Consider the following 13,733-nt stretch of genomic DNA (forward strand, 5'->3'; position numbering starts at 1 on the left):
AAGAACACCAGACTGCCCTCTGGCTGGCTGGTCAACCTCGTGCCCGCACTGACTTGCACCTCCTGACCAAAACCCAGCTCACAAGTTCAGACGTCCATAACAACGCTTCTGGTCCCTAATGGTGGACCTGGGAATGGACGCAGGGTCCTTTCCTGGCCCACGCATCTCTCTCCTGCGCCATCTGAGCTGATAGTCACCTTAGAGGTTGCCTTTTCACTCTTAGCTGAGCTCTGTCACCTGCCCTGTTGACATGCTGTGTTGGGGAAGCTGAGAAAATGTCAGTCTCCAATAATGTACCTCATTGTAACAGGCAGGATTCTCTGTCCTTGCTCAGAGCCCCTAAATTCATCTTCAGCTGAGGTCAGATAGGGAAGCCCATCAGCTAAGCTGGATGGTGGAGATGGAGTGTCACCCCTCCCTGCCCACCCCTGCTCCCGGGACGGGGAGCATGGCCTTTTCCTAAGGTTGGACAGATTCTTCCTCCTCCTTCCTGCCTATGCCCTGTCACTGACCTGCAGCCACACTCCAGCCACCTCCCACCTACACCCGCTCGTAGCCCAGCACACACATCTCCCTTCCCAGGCCACCTCTCACATGCACACGTGTGCACACACGCCTCCCACACGCCACGTCTCCCACACCTCCTCCCACACCCCACGTCTGTTACACACCTCCTCCCATACCCCATGTCTTACGCACACTTCCCTCTGTACTCCATGTCTGTTACACACACACACACACACACACACACCCTCCCACACTCCACATCTTATACACACACAAACACACCCTTACTTGTCCAGCCAGCCCTCTTCGAGTTTACTCATCTGTGTCATCTGCCTTTGATCCCATGCGCCCTTTGAGGGTGGCTGCTTCTACAAAGAACAAGGTCATCTGTAGCTCTTTAGGTTTCCTTCTGGAACACAGTGGGTGGCTGGGTCAGCCTGGGGCAGGGGGGAGCTGGCGGGGGAGCCCGGGACCAGGAACCGTCTCCCCCCAGGCCACACCAGATTCTCAGGCCGCCTCGGCCCTTGTGCTCAGGAGAAGGAGCAGGTAGCTCTTCACGGAGAATGTTTGCAGAACCGGGGCATTGCATTTATTTGGTGCATGACCTTTGCCTCCTTTGTACTCCTGGAAGTCCCAAAACTCCACGTCCCCCCTGCCCCATCCCCACCCCCACCCCCGCCTAATTGATGGCCCCGGGTTGGGGCATCTTCTGACTTTACTATTCCAAGTGGCCTTGGTTAATAGCTCACCCAAAAGCTGTCAGGTGGCCCCAGAAGAAAAGTGCGTAGATTCCTCATGCATTGTTGGCGGCCTGGCCCAACATCTGCAGTCCCCTCACGGCCGTGCGGAAGGGAGGCCCAGCTTGGCTGTCGTCTGAGAATATCTTTGTGGCACATGGGCCCTGCCCTACCACAAAGGTGGGTTGGTACCATGCCAATGGGCTTGCCACCTGTGCCAGAAAACCCCCGTGACAGGACTTTTTCTGATCTCTGTGGGCAGCTATCAAAGGTGTAAGCAAGAGTGTGACTAAGCAAGAGTGTGACGAGGCCAGTTCTTTGAAGTGAAAAACGTGTGTGCTTTCTAGAAAGAGGAGCTAGCTGGGCTCTCCTCTGTGGGTCCCACTGCCACATCTGGCCTCCTGAGCTCCTCTGTCACGTGTCCCAACTCCTACCCTCTGTTCTCTCTGCAGGACTTTGGGAAGTGCCCGCGACTGAGGCTGTTTACTCAGGAGTACATCCTTGCCTTGAACGAGCTCAACGCGGGGATGGAAGTGGTGAAGAAGTTCATTCAGAGGTGGGTCTCTCAGCTGACCGCCTCCGCACTCCGGCCCGTGGGCCGGCTTTCCTCTCCACCCCAGAACCATGTGCCCCATTGATGCCCGGAGAGAAGCCACTAGTGTTCGAAGGTCCTGAGTGTCTCCTCTCCTGCCAGTGGCCCCTGGTTCCTCCTGGCCACGTGTAGGCTGAGGAGCTTACTTGCTGTGTGATGCTGAGCCAGTTGATGTACCACTCCGATCCTGCTTCCTCCACACAGGGGTTGTCATGTGGTTAAATAAGACGATATGTGAGGAAGCCCTTAGCACAGTGCCCAATGCTCAGTGGGAACTCAGGAAATGGAAATGGTCCTAAATAATATAAGTTATTTCCATGGGCCCTTTACCCTTGGGGACCTGGTATGTAGGAAACAATCCTCTGATGGCTCCTGAGAGTCATCACCAGGGACTTGAACAGCCACCCCCAAATCTGGCCAAGAAGAAGCTAAATATTCTGGTTCTTCCTCCCTTCTGGTTTTGGGGATGTAGGAGTTACTTTTGCTTTGATTTTTAAGTTTTTTGCTCTGTGCCTCAGTTTTCTCATCTGTAAATGAGAATCTTAATACCCACTTCACCCAGTCAATACGAGGGATTTGGTGAGCTAATACACAGGAGCACCAAGAACACTGCATAAATGTGATGGGAGCGGTAACAGTCACTGTCATGACTCTTCTTATTTTTTAAGAAAATTGAAACAGCCAGGTTAAGCCAGTTCCCAAACCATGCATTCCCTAAATATGCTCACCTGCCATTCTTAAAGCATTTCCAAACTCCAATGCTGAGTCCTTCTGTCAGAGTCTGGGGGAGTGACTTCAAAGTCCGCAGTTAAGGTTTGCCAAGTGTTTTCAGGCTGGGTCTTTCTTAGTTGCAGTGGCCACAGTGATTTTCCAGGAATGTTACAGGTATTATGCTCAGGCCCTGACTGCCCTGGGAGTAGGGGTTTTACCCCCATTTTACAGATGAGGAAACTGAGGCACAGAGACAGTCACGACCAATAACAGTAGCTGCATTTAATAGGCCTTAGCAGTTGTGTGCCAGACCCTGTGTAGGCCATGATAATTTTTCTTCCAAAGCAGGTACTTTTGAGAGTGAAATGAGGTGTTATAAGTAATTATTCCAGAACCCCCAGGCATAAATGTGACCGTCGCAAGGACACACAGCCTCCATATGCTGTCTTCTCATGTATTAGAAAATTGGGTCCTTATTGTAACCCATTAAGGAGGGGGTCCCGTTTTACTAGCTGAGGAAACAGGGTGGAGAGCTTAAGTCTCTTGCCAAGGCCACTCAGCTGGACTCGATCTGGAGCCCACGACCTGGAGCCTGGCCCTTTGCTGCCTGCACATGGCGGAGCCAGGACCAAAATCCCAATGTTGCCAAGTCCCCAAAAGAGGGCTCAGAGTGTCCCCAGACCCCCCAAAAGCAGTGTCTGACTGGTGTCCCAGCTCCTCCCACCCACCTCCCTGCCGTGGGCACCACTCCAGCACCCCCTCACCTGCCCTCTGCTCTTTTCCAGCATGCATGGCCCCACAGGGCACTGCCCCCACCCCCGGGTCCTGCCCAACCTGGTGGCCGTGTGCCTGGCTGCCATCTACTCCTGCTATGAAGAGTTCATCAACAGGTCAGTCATTGCCACCACCAGGAGGGCTGGGAGTGGGGCATGCTGCCACTCCCGGGTAGGGACAGTGAGGGGCCAAGTCACTGAGGACGGTGGCTTGTACATACCCGACCAGGCAGGGAGGCGGGGCGGCCTTTGCCGGACCAGCCTCCGGTGTGCTCCCTGATCCAGGGCCCAGAGCGCAGGGGTGTTAGGTGTTACCGGAAGAGCGAACACTGAACCAGCGCCGGCAGCTGCAAGGCCGCTGTGTTGACCTGGCTTTAGGAACAAGGAGAAATCTGGAGATTTCTCACCGCCTGGCATAGGTGACACATTGGGGCGTGTGTGCGCGCGTATGTGTGAGAGAGAGAATGCGTGTGCCCTGTGTGGATGTGTGCACATGTTCATGAATGCGCATGTGAGCGTGTGCGTGTGGGTGTGCATGTTGCCCACGTGTGCGAGTGTATACAGGTGTGTGCACAAGGGGTGGCAGTAAGGCTTATTCCCTCTTCACTCCTAAACTTAGAGTCGTATTTTGCCCGTGGTCTGCATGTATTTCTGGAACGCCCGCTGTGTGTGAGGCATAGTGGGAAGTACTGGAGGTGAAAGAGGCCGCCGATTCCCTCTCAGAGCTCGTCCTGTGCTGCGGGAGGTAACTTACAAGTAAACCTGCAGGATCCTGTCAGCTGGCGAGAAATGCTGTGGAAACAGTAAAACAGAGCCGTGACCAGAAGAGGGCATGGCAGGGCCACTGCCTTGGGTTCCCCCCAGGGTTTGGGTGCAAGCCTTATTAGGGAAGTGACCCTAGAAAGCACTGGGAAGGAGCCCGAGAAGGAAGGACAGCCCATAGAGCCTGTGTAAGTAACCACTGCGGACACCTGCGCGCTCCCCTCTGGACGTCCCGTGAGACTCTGGAACGTGTCTGAGTTATTCCTCTGAGGGAGGATGACGCTGGGGTAGTTGCTTACCAGCTCCCATTCTTCCCTGACTGAGGATCGCCCCTGGGATGCAGAGTGACGCAGATGCCATTACTTTTGCGTAGAACTTTGTACGGTGACCTCTGGGGGCCACTGGAGAGGATGTAGTGTGGAGGGCGCAGATGGTCTCCGCCGCCACCGCCCTGTCCAGTCGTTTAGGTGGTACAGTGCACAACGCCAGGGGCACCACTGTGTTGGGGACACACAGCAGGGACATATTTCAGTCCTTAAAGAAAAGGCGGTGGGGCACTCCGAGTCACTGAAAGCCCGCGCAAGTGGAGCTTCTCAGACACACACTGTACTTTGAGTTCTTGGGGGAGGGGCTGCGAAAGAACGTCAGTGAGGGGGTATTTCCATCAGGCAGGACTTGAGAAGGGGAGGTGATTATTTTTAATGTCCTCAGCCCCAGGTCCCGATAGTCAAAGGGGACCGTGTTCAACCTTGAATCATTTCCCTATTCAGAAAGAGGTGACAATACCCTGGGGGCCAGAACCTGAAGATGCCACGCTGATCATTCCCAAGTGCCTGTCCTATGCCCTACAGCATGTTATATTAAAAGCAAAAGAGAAGAAGGAGGTCAGAGTGTAGTGCACAGCCGTCCCAGCATCCCTGTGTACACGGACGACGGTCACTTGCCCTTGGCTGGGCACACTCTAGCTCTGATCAGCAGTCCAACTCAGGCCACCCCAGGAAGCAGGAAGAGCAACAGGACTGTCACATACACACATGCTCTCAGGCTCCTTTTTCTCCTGAAGCCGCTGTCTCATCTCATCCTGCCTAGGCCCACCCCCTGGATGCCTGAGCTGGGACTCAGGTTGGGGCAGGGGCAGGAACAGGAAACTGCACATCCCAGAGTTTTCCCTCTGCATCTCCCAAGCCCTGCCCGGGTCCCCTGCAGCAGGGTTTCCCTGACTCAAGAGCAGGAAGCAGAAAGACAGGGATGCTGGAAATCTCTCCCAGTTCCCACCCAGGAAAAGGGTAGAGGAAGAGGATTAGGAACCGTGCACACTATTGCACAGATCGGGGACTGGATAGCAACAGCCAGTTTTGTCCTTCTCTCGTTCACTCAACACTAGTTTAGTGAGGACGCACAATGTTCCAGGTGCTGAGGACCAAAAGTGACCCAGTCGGGTGGAGCCCCCGCCCTCCCAGTGCAGATGATGAAGCAGCAGGTGCAGGCGGAGGGGTAGGGCGTGAGTAAGCAGACAGCCATGGTACAGTGTGATCAGGGCTGCGATGGCAGAAGCCAGAGGCATCATTAACAGTCTCCAGCAGGGAGTCTTAGCCCTGGCTGCATATCAGAGTCACCAGGGAAGGCTTTACAAAATCAAAATTTAAACTAAACACATATCTACCCTGTGACCTAACTCTTCATAGCTTTTGGTTCATTAAAATATCTGAATATCTTCTGATGTTCATCAGAAGACAAAAATGTTTATAGCAGCATTATTTGTAGTAGCCTCAGACTGAAATTTGCCTAACTCCCATGGCCTGCAATAGTAGAACAGATAAAGTCGTGGTCTGTTCTCAAGGCATACTGTATAGCAGCAGGAATGAATGAATGAATGAACTGGTGCAACAAGCAAACCACGAATAAATCTCACAGATGTAGTATTGAGCAAAAGAAGCCAGACCCAAAAGGCATACAGTGTGGGTTTTTTTTCCTTGAAGTTCAACAGGCAAAATGAATCTGTGGTGATAGAGGCCAGAAAAGTGGCCACCTATGGGTGGAGAGGCAGGTGGCGGGGCATGAGAGAAGCTTCTGGGTTCCTAACAATGTTTCACATTTTGATCTAGGTCAGTGGTTCTCACCTGGGGGCAGTTTTGACCTCCAGAGGATACTTGGCGATGTCTGTATACATTTAGGGTTGCCACAACTTGGGCAGCAGAAGGGGTGCTGCTGGCATCCGGTGGGTAGAAGTCAAGAATCATCTGGCCCGAGATGTCAGTGGTGCCAAGGTGGCAGAATCCTGATCTGGTGGCTGGTTCTTACGCAGGAGAATTATGTTAAAAATTCCTGAAGCTCTGCATCTGAGGTTTATGTACTTGATTGTTCTGTGTTTAAGTCACACCATGGTATGTATGCTGGAGCCCTGTTATATTTGGAAGCACACTTCTTAATTTCACAGTCAGTGATGGCACATTGGTAACTTGAATTAGGTCACAGTAGGAGTATTTACACCAAAGAAAGTGGTAAACACTATACATCAGGGCTCCTTTTTTTCTGGAGAGTTGGCTGTTAGACATTTACCAGCATACCACTGGTTAGATATCCATAAAAAGGGATGGGGAAGGGTAGCTGGACCCCACCCACCGCAATTCTGGTTTTGCTGGGATGGCCCTGGCATCATATTTTTTAAAAATTCCCCAGGCAAATTGTGTGGCCAGAGTTGAGAACCCCTGGTCTCGGAGGAGGTGAGCAAGGGATCCTTCAGGGAGGTGATATTTTAGATGAGACTTCCTGGCTGTCAACAAGGCAAGAGACGGGAAGGATGAGGTGATCCAGGCAGAGACAACAGAATACACAGAGGCCTGGCGGGGCAGGTGGAGTCGCCACTATTTAGGTATTTCTATCTGTGGTTCTTAACTACCTGTTTCAGGACCCCCTGGACTGCTTCTTTAAAAAGCAGACCTCTGGACACCACATTTCCAGGTCGAGCACAGGAATCAGCATTCCGGGCAAGCTGCTCAGGTGATCGCCACACTGAGATGAAGGGTCATGGCAGGGGAGCTGAAGGAAACTGTGACTGCAGCAGAGAAGGGGAAAGAGAAGCAAAAGATGACATTGGAGAAGAGGGCAGGACACGGAAAGACCTGTACCTCTGAGCTCAAAGCTCCTGCACTGGGCTGTTCCTGAGGGTGATGTGTTAAATGCAGGTTCAGATTCAGTAGGTCTGGGCCAGGGGCTGAAACTCTGCTTGTCCCACAGACTCCCAGCAATGCCGATGCTTCTTGGTCTGGGCCCGCACTTTGAGTGGCAGAGCTGTGCCTGTGTTTCAGTTGGGTTTTAAGTAAAGAAGGAATTTGATGAGATGTCAGCTTCCAGATTCCCCTCTGATGGCAGCTGCACGGAGTGGACCAGAGGGGACAAGCGTGAGCTTTGGGGTACGGTGAGGCGGTGGTTGTCACCGGATGCCCAGGGCAGAGACATGGGGAAGGCGAGGCAGGTCTTGCTGCCTCCCACACAGGCCTGCTGCAGCTCCTAGCACAAAACATCCCAGACCCCTGGGAGACCACAGTAGTCTGGGTTACCCCAGGAAATTGCCTGAGGGCCCCGAAACTTACTGCAAAACCTTTCCTGGGCTCAGGTCCATGCCACCCCATTGGTTAGTCCCTGGGAGATGAAGCACTGTGATGTCCTCAGGGCTCATCCGCAGTGCTCTCAGTGGTACATGATGTACTCACACACAAAAGAACAGACAACTTGACCCAGGTTAGCGTGGCTCACTGGAAAATCACCCGCTCTGAGCCAAACAGCCTTGAAAATCCACTTCTAAATCCCAGCAAAGGCAAACAAGAGGAAATCGAGTGTTGAGCATTTGGGCAGGCAATTAGCTCTGAAGCCGTAGAGATAGTTATATCCCGCCCTGCCTCCCATGGACCACACACAATTTTCCATCAACCATAGAATTTTCGGACTTTAGCCAATGGCTTTTGTTTTTCCGCAGCAAAGTTTAAAGTGTATTTATCAAACATCCTTGGTGGGCTCAGCTCAAGCCTAGCTCCTGGCAGATGCTGGATAAGTCCAGGCCCTCCACATGCTCAGCCCAGTCCTTGTGCACAAAGAGGGAATGCATCTTTGGGAGCACAGGGCACATTTAGGAAGGGACTGTACAAGCAGCTATGTGTGATCATGCCATTGTGCTGAGTCTCTTAGAGCAATGGACTCAACACTGACCACACATACAAGGAGCCCTGAAGGTTACTGGTATCCAGACCCCACCCCAGAAATTTCTATCTTATTGGGCTTCAGGATGTTTAGAAATACCCCAAGGGACACTGGTGTCTAACCAGGGGTGGAAAGCTCTGGTTCAGGGGCAGGGTAAAGGTGACGGGTGGAAGAAATCAGAGAAGACTTCAAGAAGGAGGAGGACCTACACGGGATCGTATGAGATCTTGGAAGCCACCACAGTGTCAAGGAGCCTGGGCTTTGCAGTCAGAGACCTGGTTCCAAATCCCAGTCCCCCGTCCACTTATGAGCCCTGTGATCAAGGGAGGTCATTTGACCTCTGGGATTGTCCTTCCTCGCCTATAATATGAGTTTGGTAATACTGCCACACAGAGATGTCTGAGAAGTCTGTAATAACACAGGGGCACCAGCTGTGGGGAGTCATGGCCGGAATTACCTTCCGTCTGATGTGCCTCCTGGTCACGTTTGGAAGTACTCCATGAGGAAGCGCTTTAACCAGCCTCACAGCACTAAGTCTTGCCAGAAAGAGGCCTGTTTTCATTGCATTTGGCCCAGCATCTTCCAATCAAATGTGACATCAGTGATGCATAGAGCCCTTTTCTCAGTTAATAGTTATTAACATCCTGCAGTCATCTTTCCTCTAGGTAGTTGGAGATACTGTAAGTTGTTGGGGAGTGGATAGGAGGGACCTGCAGATTCCAGGGGATTAGAATTCTGGAGTTTAGGATCCCCCGGAAGAGTGTTCCCAGGTGGAGAGTGGAGGCTGAGCTCTCTCAACTGGCCTGGGATAGAGCAGTAGAGGCGGGGCTTGGGCCTTGCCCTGGAGGACACTATGGCGTCAGAGGGAGGAGGAGAGCGCTTAGATTACAGGAAGCGACTAGAAGCAAAATTGCTAAGTCTCGTAGATGTGTCGGGAAGATGGCCAGGGAAGGCATGTTGGTGGAGATTGATATTAATATCATTGAGATTAATATTCACTTTTTTGTTCAACAGATGTGTTGAGCACCTACTATGTACAGGGACTACAGCACATGCTTTAGGGACAGACAACTGTGTTTGGATGCCATCTCTACCTCTCTCTGTCTTGTGAAGCCACTTTCCCAGATTGAGCCTCAGTGTTCTCATTTGTGGAGTGGAAACCAATAAAACACACTAGCTCGTGGCATGTGCCACGGGGGTTCAGGGAGTTGTTTAGCACGATGGAGCCTGGCGGGCCAGAAGCACGCACTCAGTCTCATAGCTCATAGCTGTTAGGACTTTCAGGTCCTTGTTAGGTCATCTGTATTCACATGCCTTCTCTGCCTCCTCCCCCAGCCGCGACAATTCCCCAAGCCTGAAGGAGATCCGGAATGGCTGCCAGCAGCCGTGCGACCGGAAGCCCACCTTACCTCTGCGCCTTCTGCACCCCAGCCCGGACCTGGTGTCTCAGGAAGCCACGCTGTCCGAGGCGCGGCTGAAGTCGGTGGTCGTGGCCTCCAGCGAGATCCACGTGGAGGTGGAGCACACCAGCACTGCCAAGCCGGCGCTGACAGCCAGCGCGGGCAACGACAGCGAGCCCAACCTCATCGACTGCCTCATGGTCAGCCCCGCCTGCAGCACCATGAGCATCGAGCTGGGCCCGCAGGCTGACCGCACGCTCGGCTGCTACGTGGAAATCCTCAAGCTGCTGTGAGTGTGCCCTGCACGTGCCCGTCGCCAGTGGGGGGCGGGGAGAGGGGACTTGACTTTGCAGTTCGTATTTGCTGGTTCGAGCATGTAAAGGTGGGCATGCTAGGTGTGCATGTGTGCACATGTGTGAGTGCACACTTGAGTTGTATGTGTGAGTGGGTGCACAGATACAGGATATGAGGGCACACATTATAGTTGTGTATGTATGTGTATGCTGTGTAGGTATAAGTGTACATGTGTGCATCGGTTTGAGAATGTGTGTGAGTGTGCATGAGCACATGGGTGCCCAGGTGTGTCTGAATCTCTGCGCATCGTGTGGGGCGTGGGCTCATTCCTAGTTGGTGAGTATATGTTTCGTGGCTTTGGGTATGTGTGGTATGGCAGTACGCGTTTGATCGCTTAAGCATGTGTGGAAGTGTATAAGTGTGGGTGTGTCTGGGCACTTGTGCTGCTTTTGTGCATGAGTGTACACATGGGTATGAGTATACACAAGTGTTGGAGTGTGTGTGTGTTTATGTGTGTGCAAGTATGCCTTTAGCCAGTGTATGAGCGTTTCTGTGTTGTGTGATCTGTGCATCCTGTGTGTGCTCAGTGTGGCTGTCTGTATGTAGATGTTTGTTTTGTTTTCTTGTGTGTGGGCATTCGTGTTATGTGCGCATGTCGGAGTCTTCTGTGAAAGGAGTATCTTTTGGGAAAGTGTCCCCGCCAGACTGTGCCGAGGACCAGGCCCTGCCCTTCCTCGTGGGTGTCCAGTGGGCAGGGAGGAAGATGCATGTGGATCGGGCCCCGTGTGGGCGCGGCTGGTGGGAAAAGCTCTGAGAAGGAGCCAGGAGACCTGGTCTGCTGTGGTGGTGCCACTTCTGAGCTGGATCCTTCAGGCCTGTCCCCGCCCCTCCCTGAGCCTCAGCTCTGTGACTCTAGAATGGGAGGTCTTAATCTTTGACCCCCAAGAGTCTGTCCAGTTCCGCGACTTGCACTTGTACCACCCAGACGTGTCTCAAACTCACACACGCCTGGTACCTAAGCCCCAGGCGGAGGGACCTGCGCCGAACTCTCTCTGTGGTTCCACGAGCCAGCGTGGTCTGGAGAGCCCAGCGGATGCTTCCCCCGCCCGCTCCCCCGAGTCCTGTCCTCCAGAGCAGAGTTCAGCCCCGCCCTCAGCACTGCATCCAGGAGCTGGCCTTGCCAGGTGCAGTTGGTAGCGGGCAGCGGGCTTTTTGGAGGGATTGGTGTATGATGGAATGTCACATCTAACCGACACAGGGCGCCTGTTTGCAAGCGGGGCACCAGGGCCCCTCGATCTAGGGGGGGAGGCCTGGCCCCTGGGGCTCATCACCGTTGCTAGGGTTTCACCGAGTCTCCGTGTCTTTGCTGTGCACTCTGCAGCATTTCTTCTGCCTCTGTCGTGAATGTGTTGCTCAGGGTCCGGAGGGGTGGAGGCAGCCTGCCAGTGCCTGGCCAGCTGGCGACTCAGTCTCGGGGGTGCTCAGGGGTGCCTCTGTGCTCTAAAACCAGGGTTTGTGGTGTCTGCGAAGGCGAACACGTGCGCACACGTGCACACTTATGCACAAGTATTACGCAGTGGCTTCTGTGGTCTGAGTATGGATGCAGCATCCCCAAACGCTTCCTGTGCCCTTGCTTTAGCCCCTGAGAGTAGAGGGTATGGCCTCCCGGGGGGTCAGTTTCAGCCTTGCCCATGATTCTAGCAGCAGTAGCTAGCTGAGGGGCACAGCCACATTTAGTGACACCCCACACCCTCCATCCCACTCCCCTTCTCACTGGCCCAAGAAAATTTCAAACTCTATTCAGAGAGCATCTCTGAGAACACGCTTCAGTTTCCTCCAGGCAGGGGTGGGCCCCCACTTTCTCCCAGGGGTCACAGTCAGCCCTCTGAGAGACAGGTCAGCCGTGCACCTTGTCTCCTCCTCACCCTGGTTGAGATAGGGCCCACCAGGCCGGACACAGCCCTGCTCTCCACCTCGGCCCCTGACTCTGGCTGTTTTCTGCAAACACCTGGAACTCTCAGGCCTTCTGCCAGCTTAGGCCCTGACTCATATTTCTCATTAAGCATTAAGGGTTTGAGTTTCATCATGCAATTCACACAGTTTTTTCCTTCTTCATAAACATGCCCGTGAATGAAGACTCTGTTCTTCCCGTTCTGCTTGCAGACCTGCTGCCTGCCCACACACCCAACCGCCAGGGCACAGATGGGGGTCAGAGGCCCGGTCAGGTGCTGCCCTCTGGGAGCCAGAGGTGTCCTGACCACTGTGCAAGAGCGGCACCTCACACCCCACCCACAAGTCCTCCTAAAGCAGACCTTATACTTCCAGAAGCCTCTCTTACCTTGGAGGAGCTCAAAACACAGTTGGGGCCTGGTAACTTCTTTCCCTAACAACCTTCCTTCTCCAGCTCTGCTGCTTGCTTGAGTCGCTGGCCCACTGGAAGGCCTAGGATGTGTTGGATCCTCAAAACTCCAGCAGCCCAAAGCTTTCCAATGTATGATAGATACTAGGGGAAAGCACATGTCCAGAGCCAGACCGTTGGGCTCAAGGGCCACAGACACCAGTCTTAGCTTGTGACCTTGGGTGAGTTACTTGTCTTCGAGTCATAGCCGCCACTGGGCATTAGGATGAGGTGGAGGGCATGGCTTTGGGCTCCTTGCGGGTGTGGACACCAGGCAAATGGGAGTTACTGTACTTCTGATAGCAACTATGTTTCCTTTATTTAAAGACGTCTTGAGAATAAGATACATTGATTTAATAACAACACTTTAAGAGAGAAAGAAACAATATTCAAAGCACACTCAGATGATAAGAAGCCTGCATCTGGGGTTTAGGAAAAGGGATTTCAGGAAATGCGACCCTATGACAGTCTGCTACGTAACTGCGGGAAATGTTCCTGGCTCCTCTTGCCATCAGTTTTCTCAGTTTTCTTGTGTGTAAAATGGGTGTCTTTCTCAGAGGGCTGTTGTGAGAATTTAGCAACATAGGACCTTTCCAGGCTGGTCCAGTGCTGGTTCTGGATGAGAGTGGGCTGCTGTTATCATAGGAGTGCTCCCTAAATGAGAGTTTTACATAAAGAATGAAAGAACGGAGGCTCTAATGTGGAACTGTGGGTCTTAGAGGGCATTGTGGGTGACCAAGGAAGCCAGACTTAGAGCCTTGGCTCAGCCTGCCAACCCTGTCCGTCAGAGCAGACACTGCTGGTCCCTCACGTGGGCAGCTGCAGCTCACCCCCCCAGTGGGGGCCCTGATTGGCATGTTCCCACCTCCAAAAAAGAATGTAAGCTGCAAAAAATTCCCTGAGGACCCTTGAAAGGGAAGATTGTTCCCAACACAGATCAGAGTTGCCATTGAAAATGTCACCCCGTGAGGCCCAGGCTGGGTGGTCCGATGGAAAGCACGTGAACTCAGGAGCTGGACAGAGCAGGTTTGGGTATATAGTAGTGTGGAATCTAGCTCCTAACCTGCTGGGCACCTGCGTGTGATTCATGCCTTTTTTAAAACGCAACATTTATTGTGCCCTAGGGTGGGCCAGGCTCTGTGCTCAATGCTGGAGGTCCCAACCGATGCCCTGCCCGAGTCCCTCTGAACCTGAGTAGCACAGACCGCTGCAAGCAGTGCCGTTGCCCACCCGCCCGATGGGATAGAGTGTGGGAAGCTGCTGAGGCACACGAGGCCACAGGCGAGGGGATGCTTTTCTGTTCAGGAAGAGAAGACACCAGTCATGGTGAGGGAGAGGTGCGCACAGCTACTCTTTTCTGAT

The 13,733-nt window shown here is 53.2% G+C and overlaps 1 protein-coding gene across 1 annotated transcript in view; it reads left to right on the forward strand.

Annotated features, from left to right (window-relative positions):
- Positions 1-13,733, forward strand: part of LOC107521320 (c-Maf inducing protein) — a 230,503-nt gene that overhangs the window by 194,281 nt on the left and 22,489 nt on the right. The window contains exons 8-10 of the mRNA XM_016165886.2: positions 1,697-1,800; positions 3,333-3,437; positions 9,615-9,968. Of these exons, the coding sequence (XP_016021372.2) occupies positions 1,697-1,800; positions 3,333-3,437; positions 9,615-9,968 (563 nt within the window). The remainder of the gene's footprint in view (positions 1-1,696; positions 1,801-3,332; positions 3,438-9,614; positions 9,969-13,733) is intronic.

Source organism: Rousettus aegyptiacus, unplaced genomic scaffold (assembly GCF_014176215.1).
Source record: "Rousettus aegyptiacus isolate mRouAeg1 unplaced genomic scaffold, mRouAeg1.p scaffold_m13_p_14, whole genome shotgun sequence".
NCBI classification, from domain to species: Eukaryota; Metazoa; Chordata; class Mammalia; order Chiroptera; family Pteropodidae; genus Rousettus; species Rousettus aegyptiacus.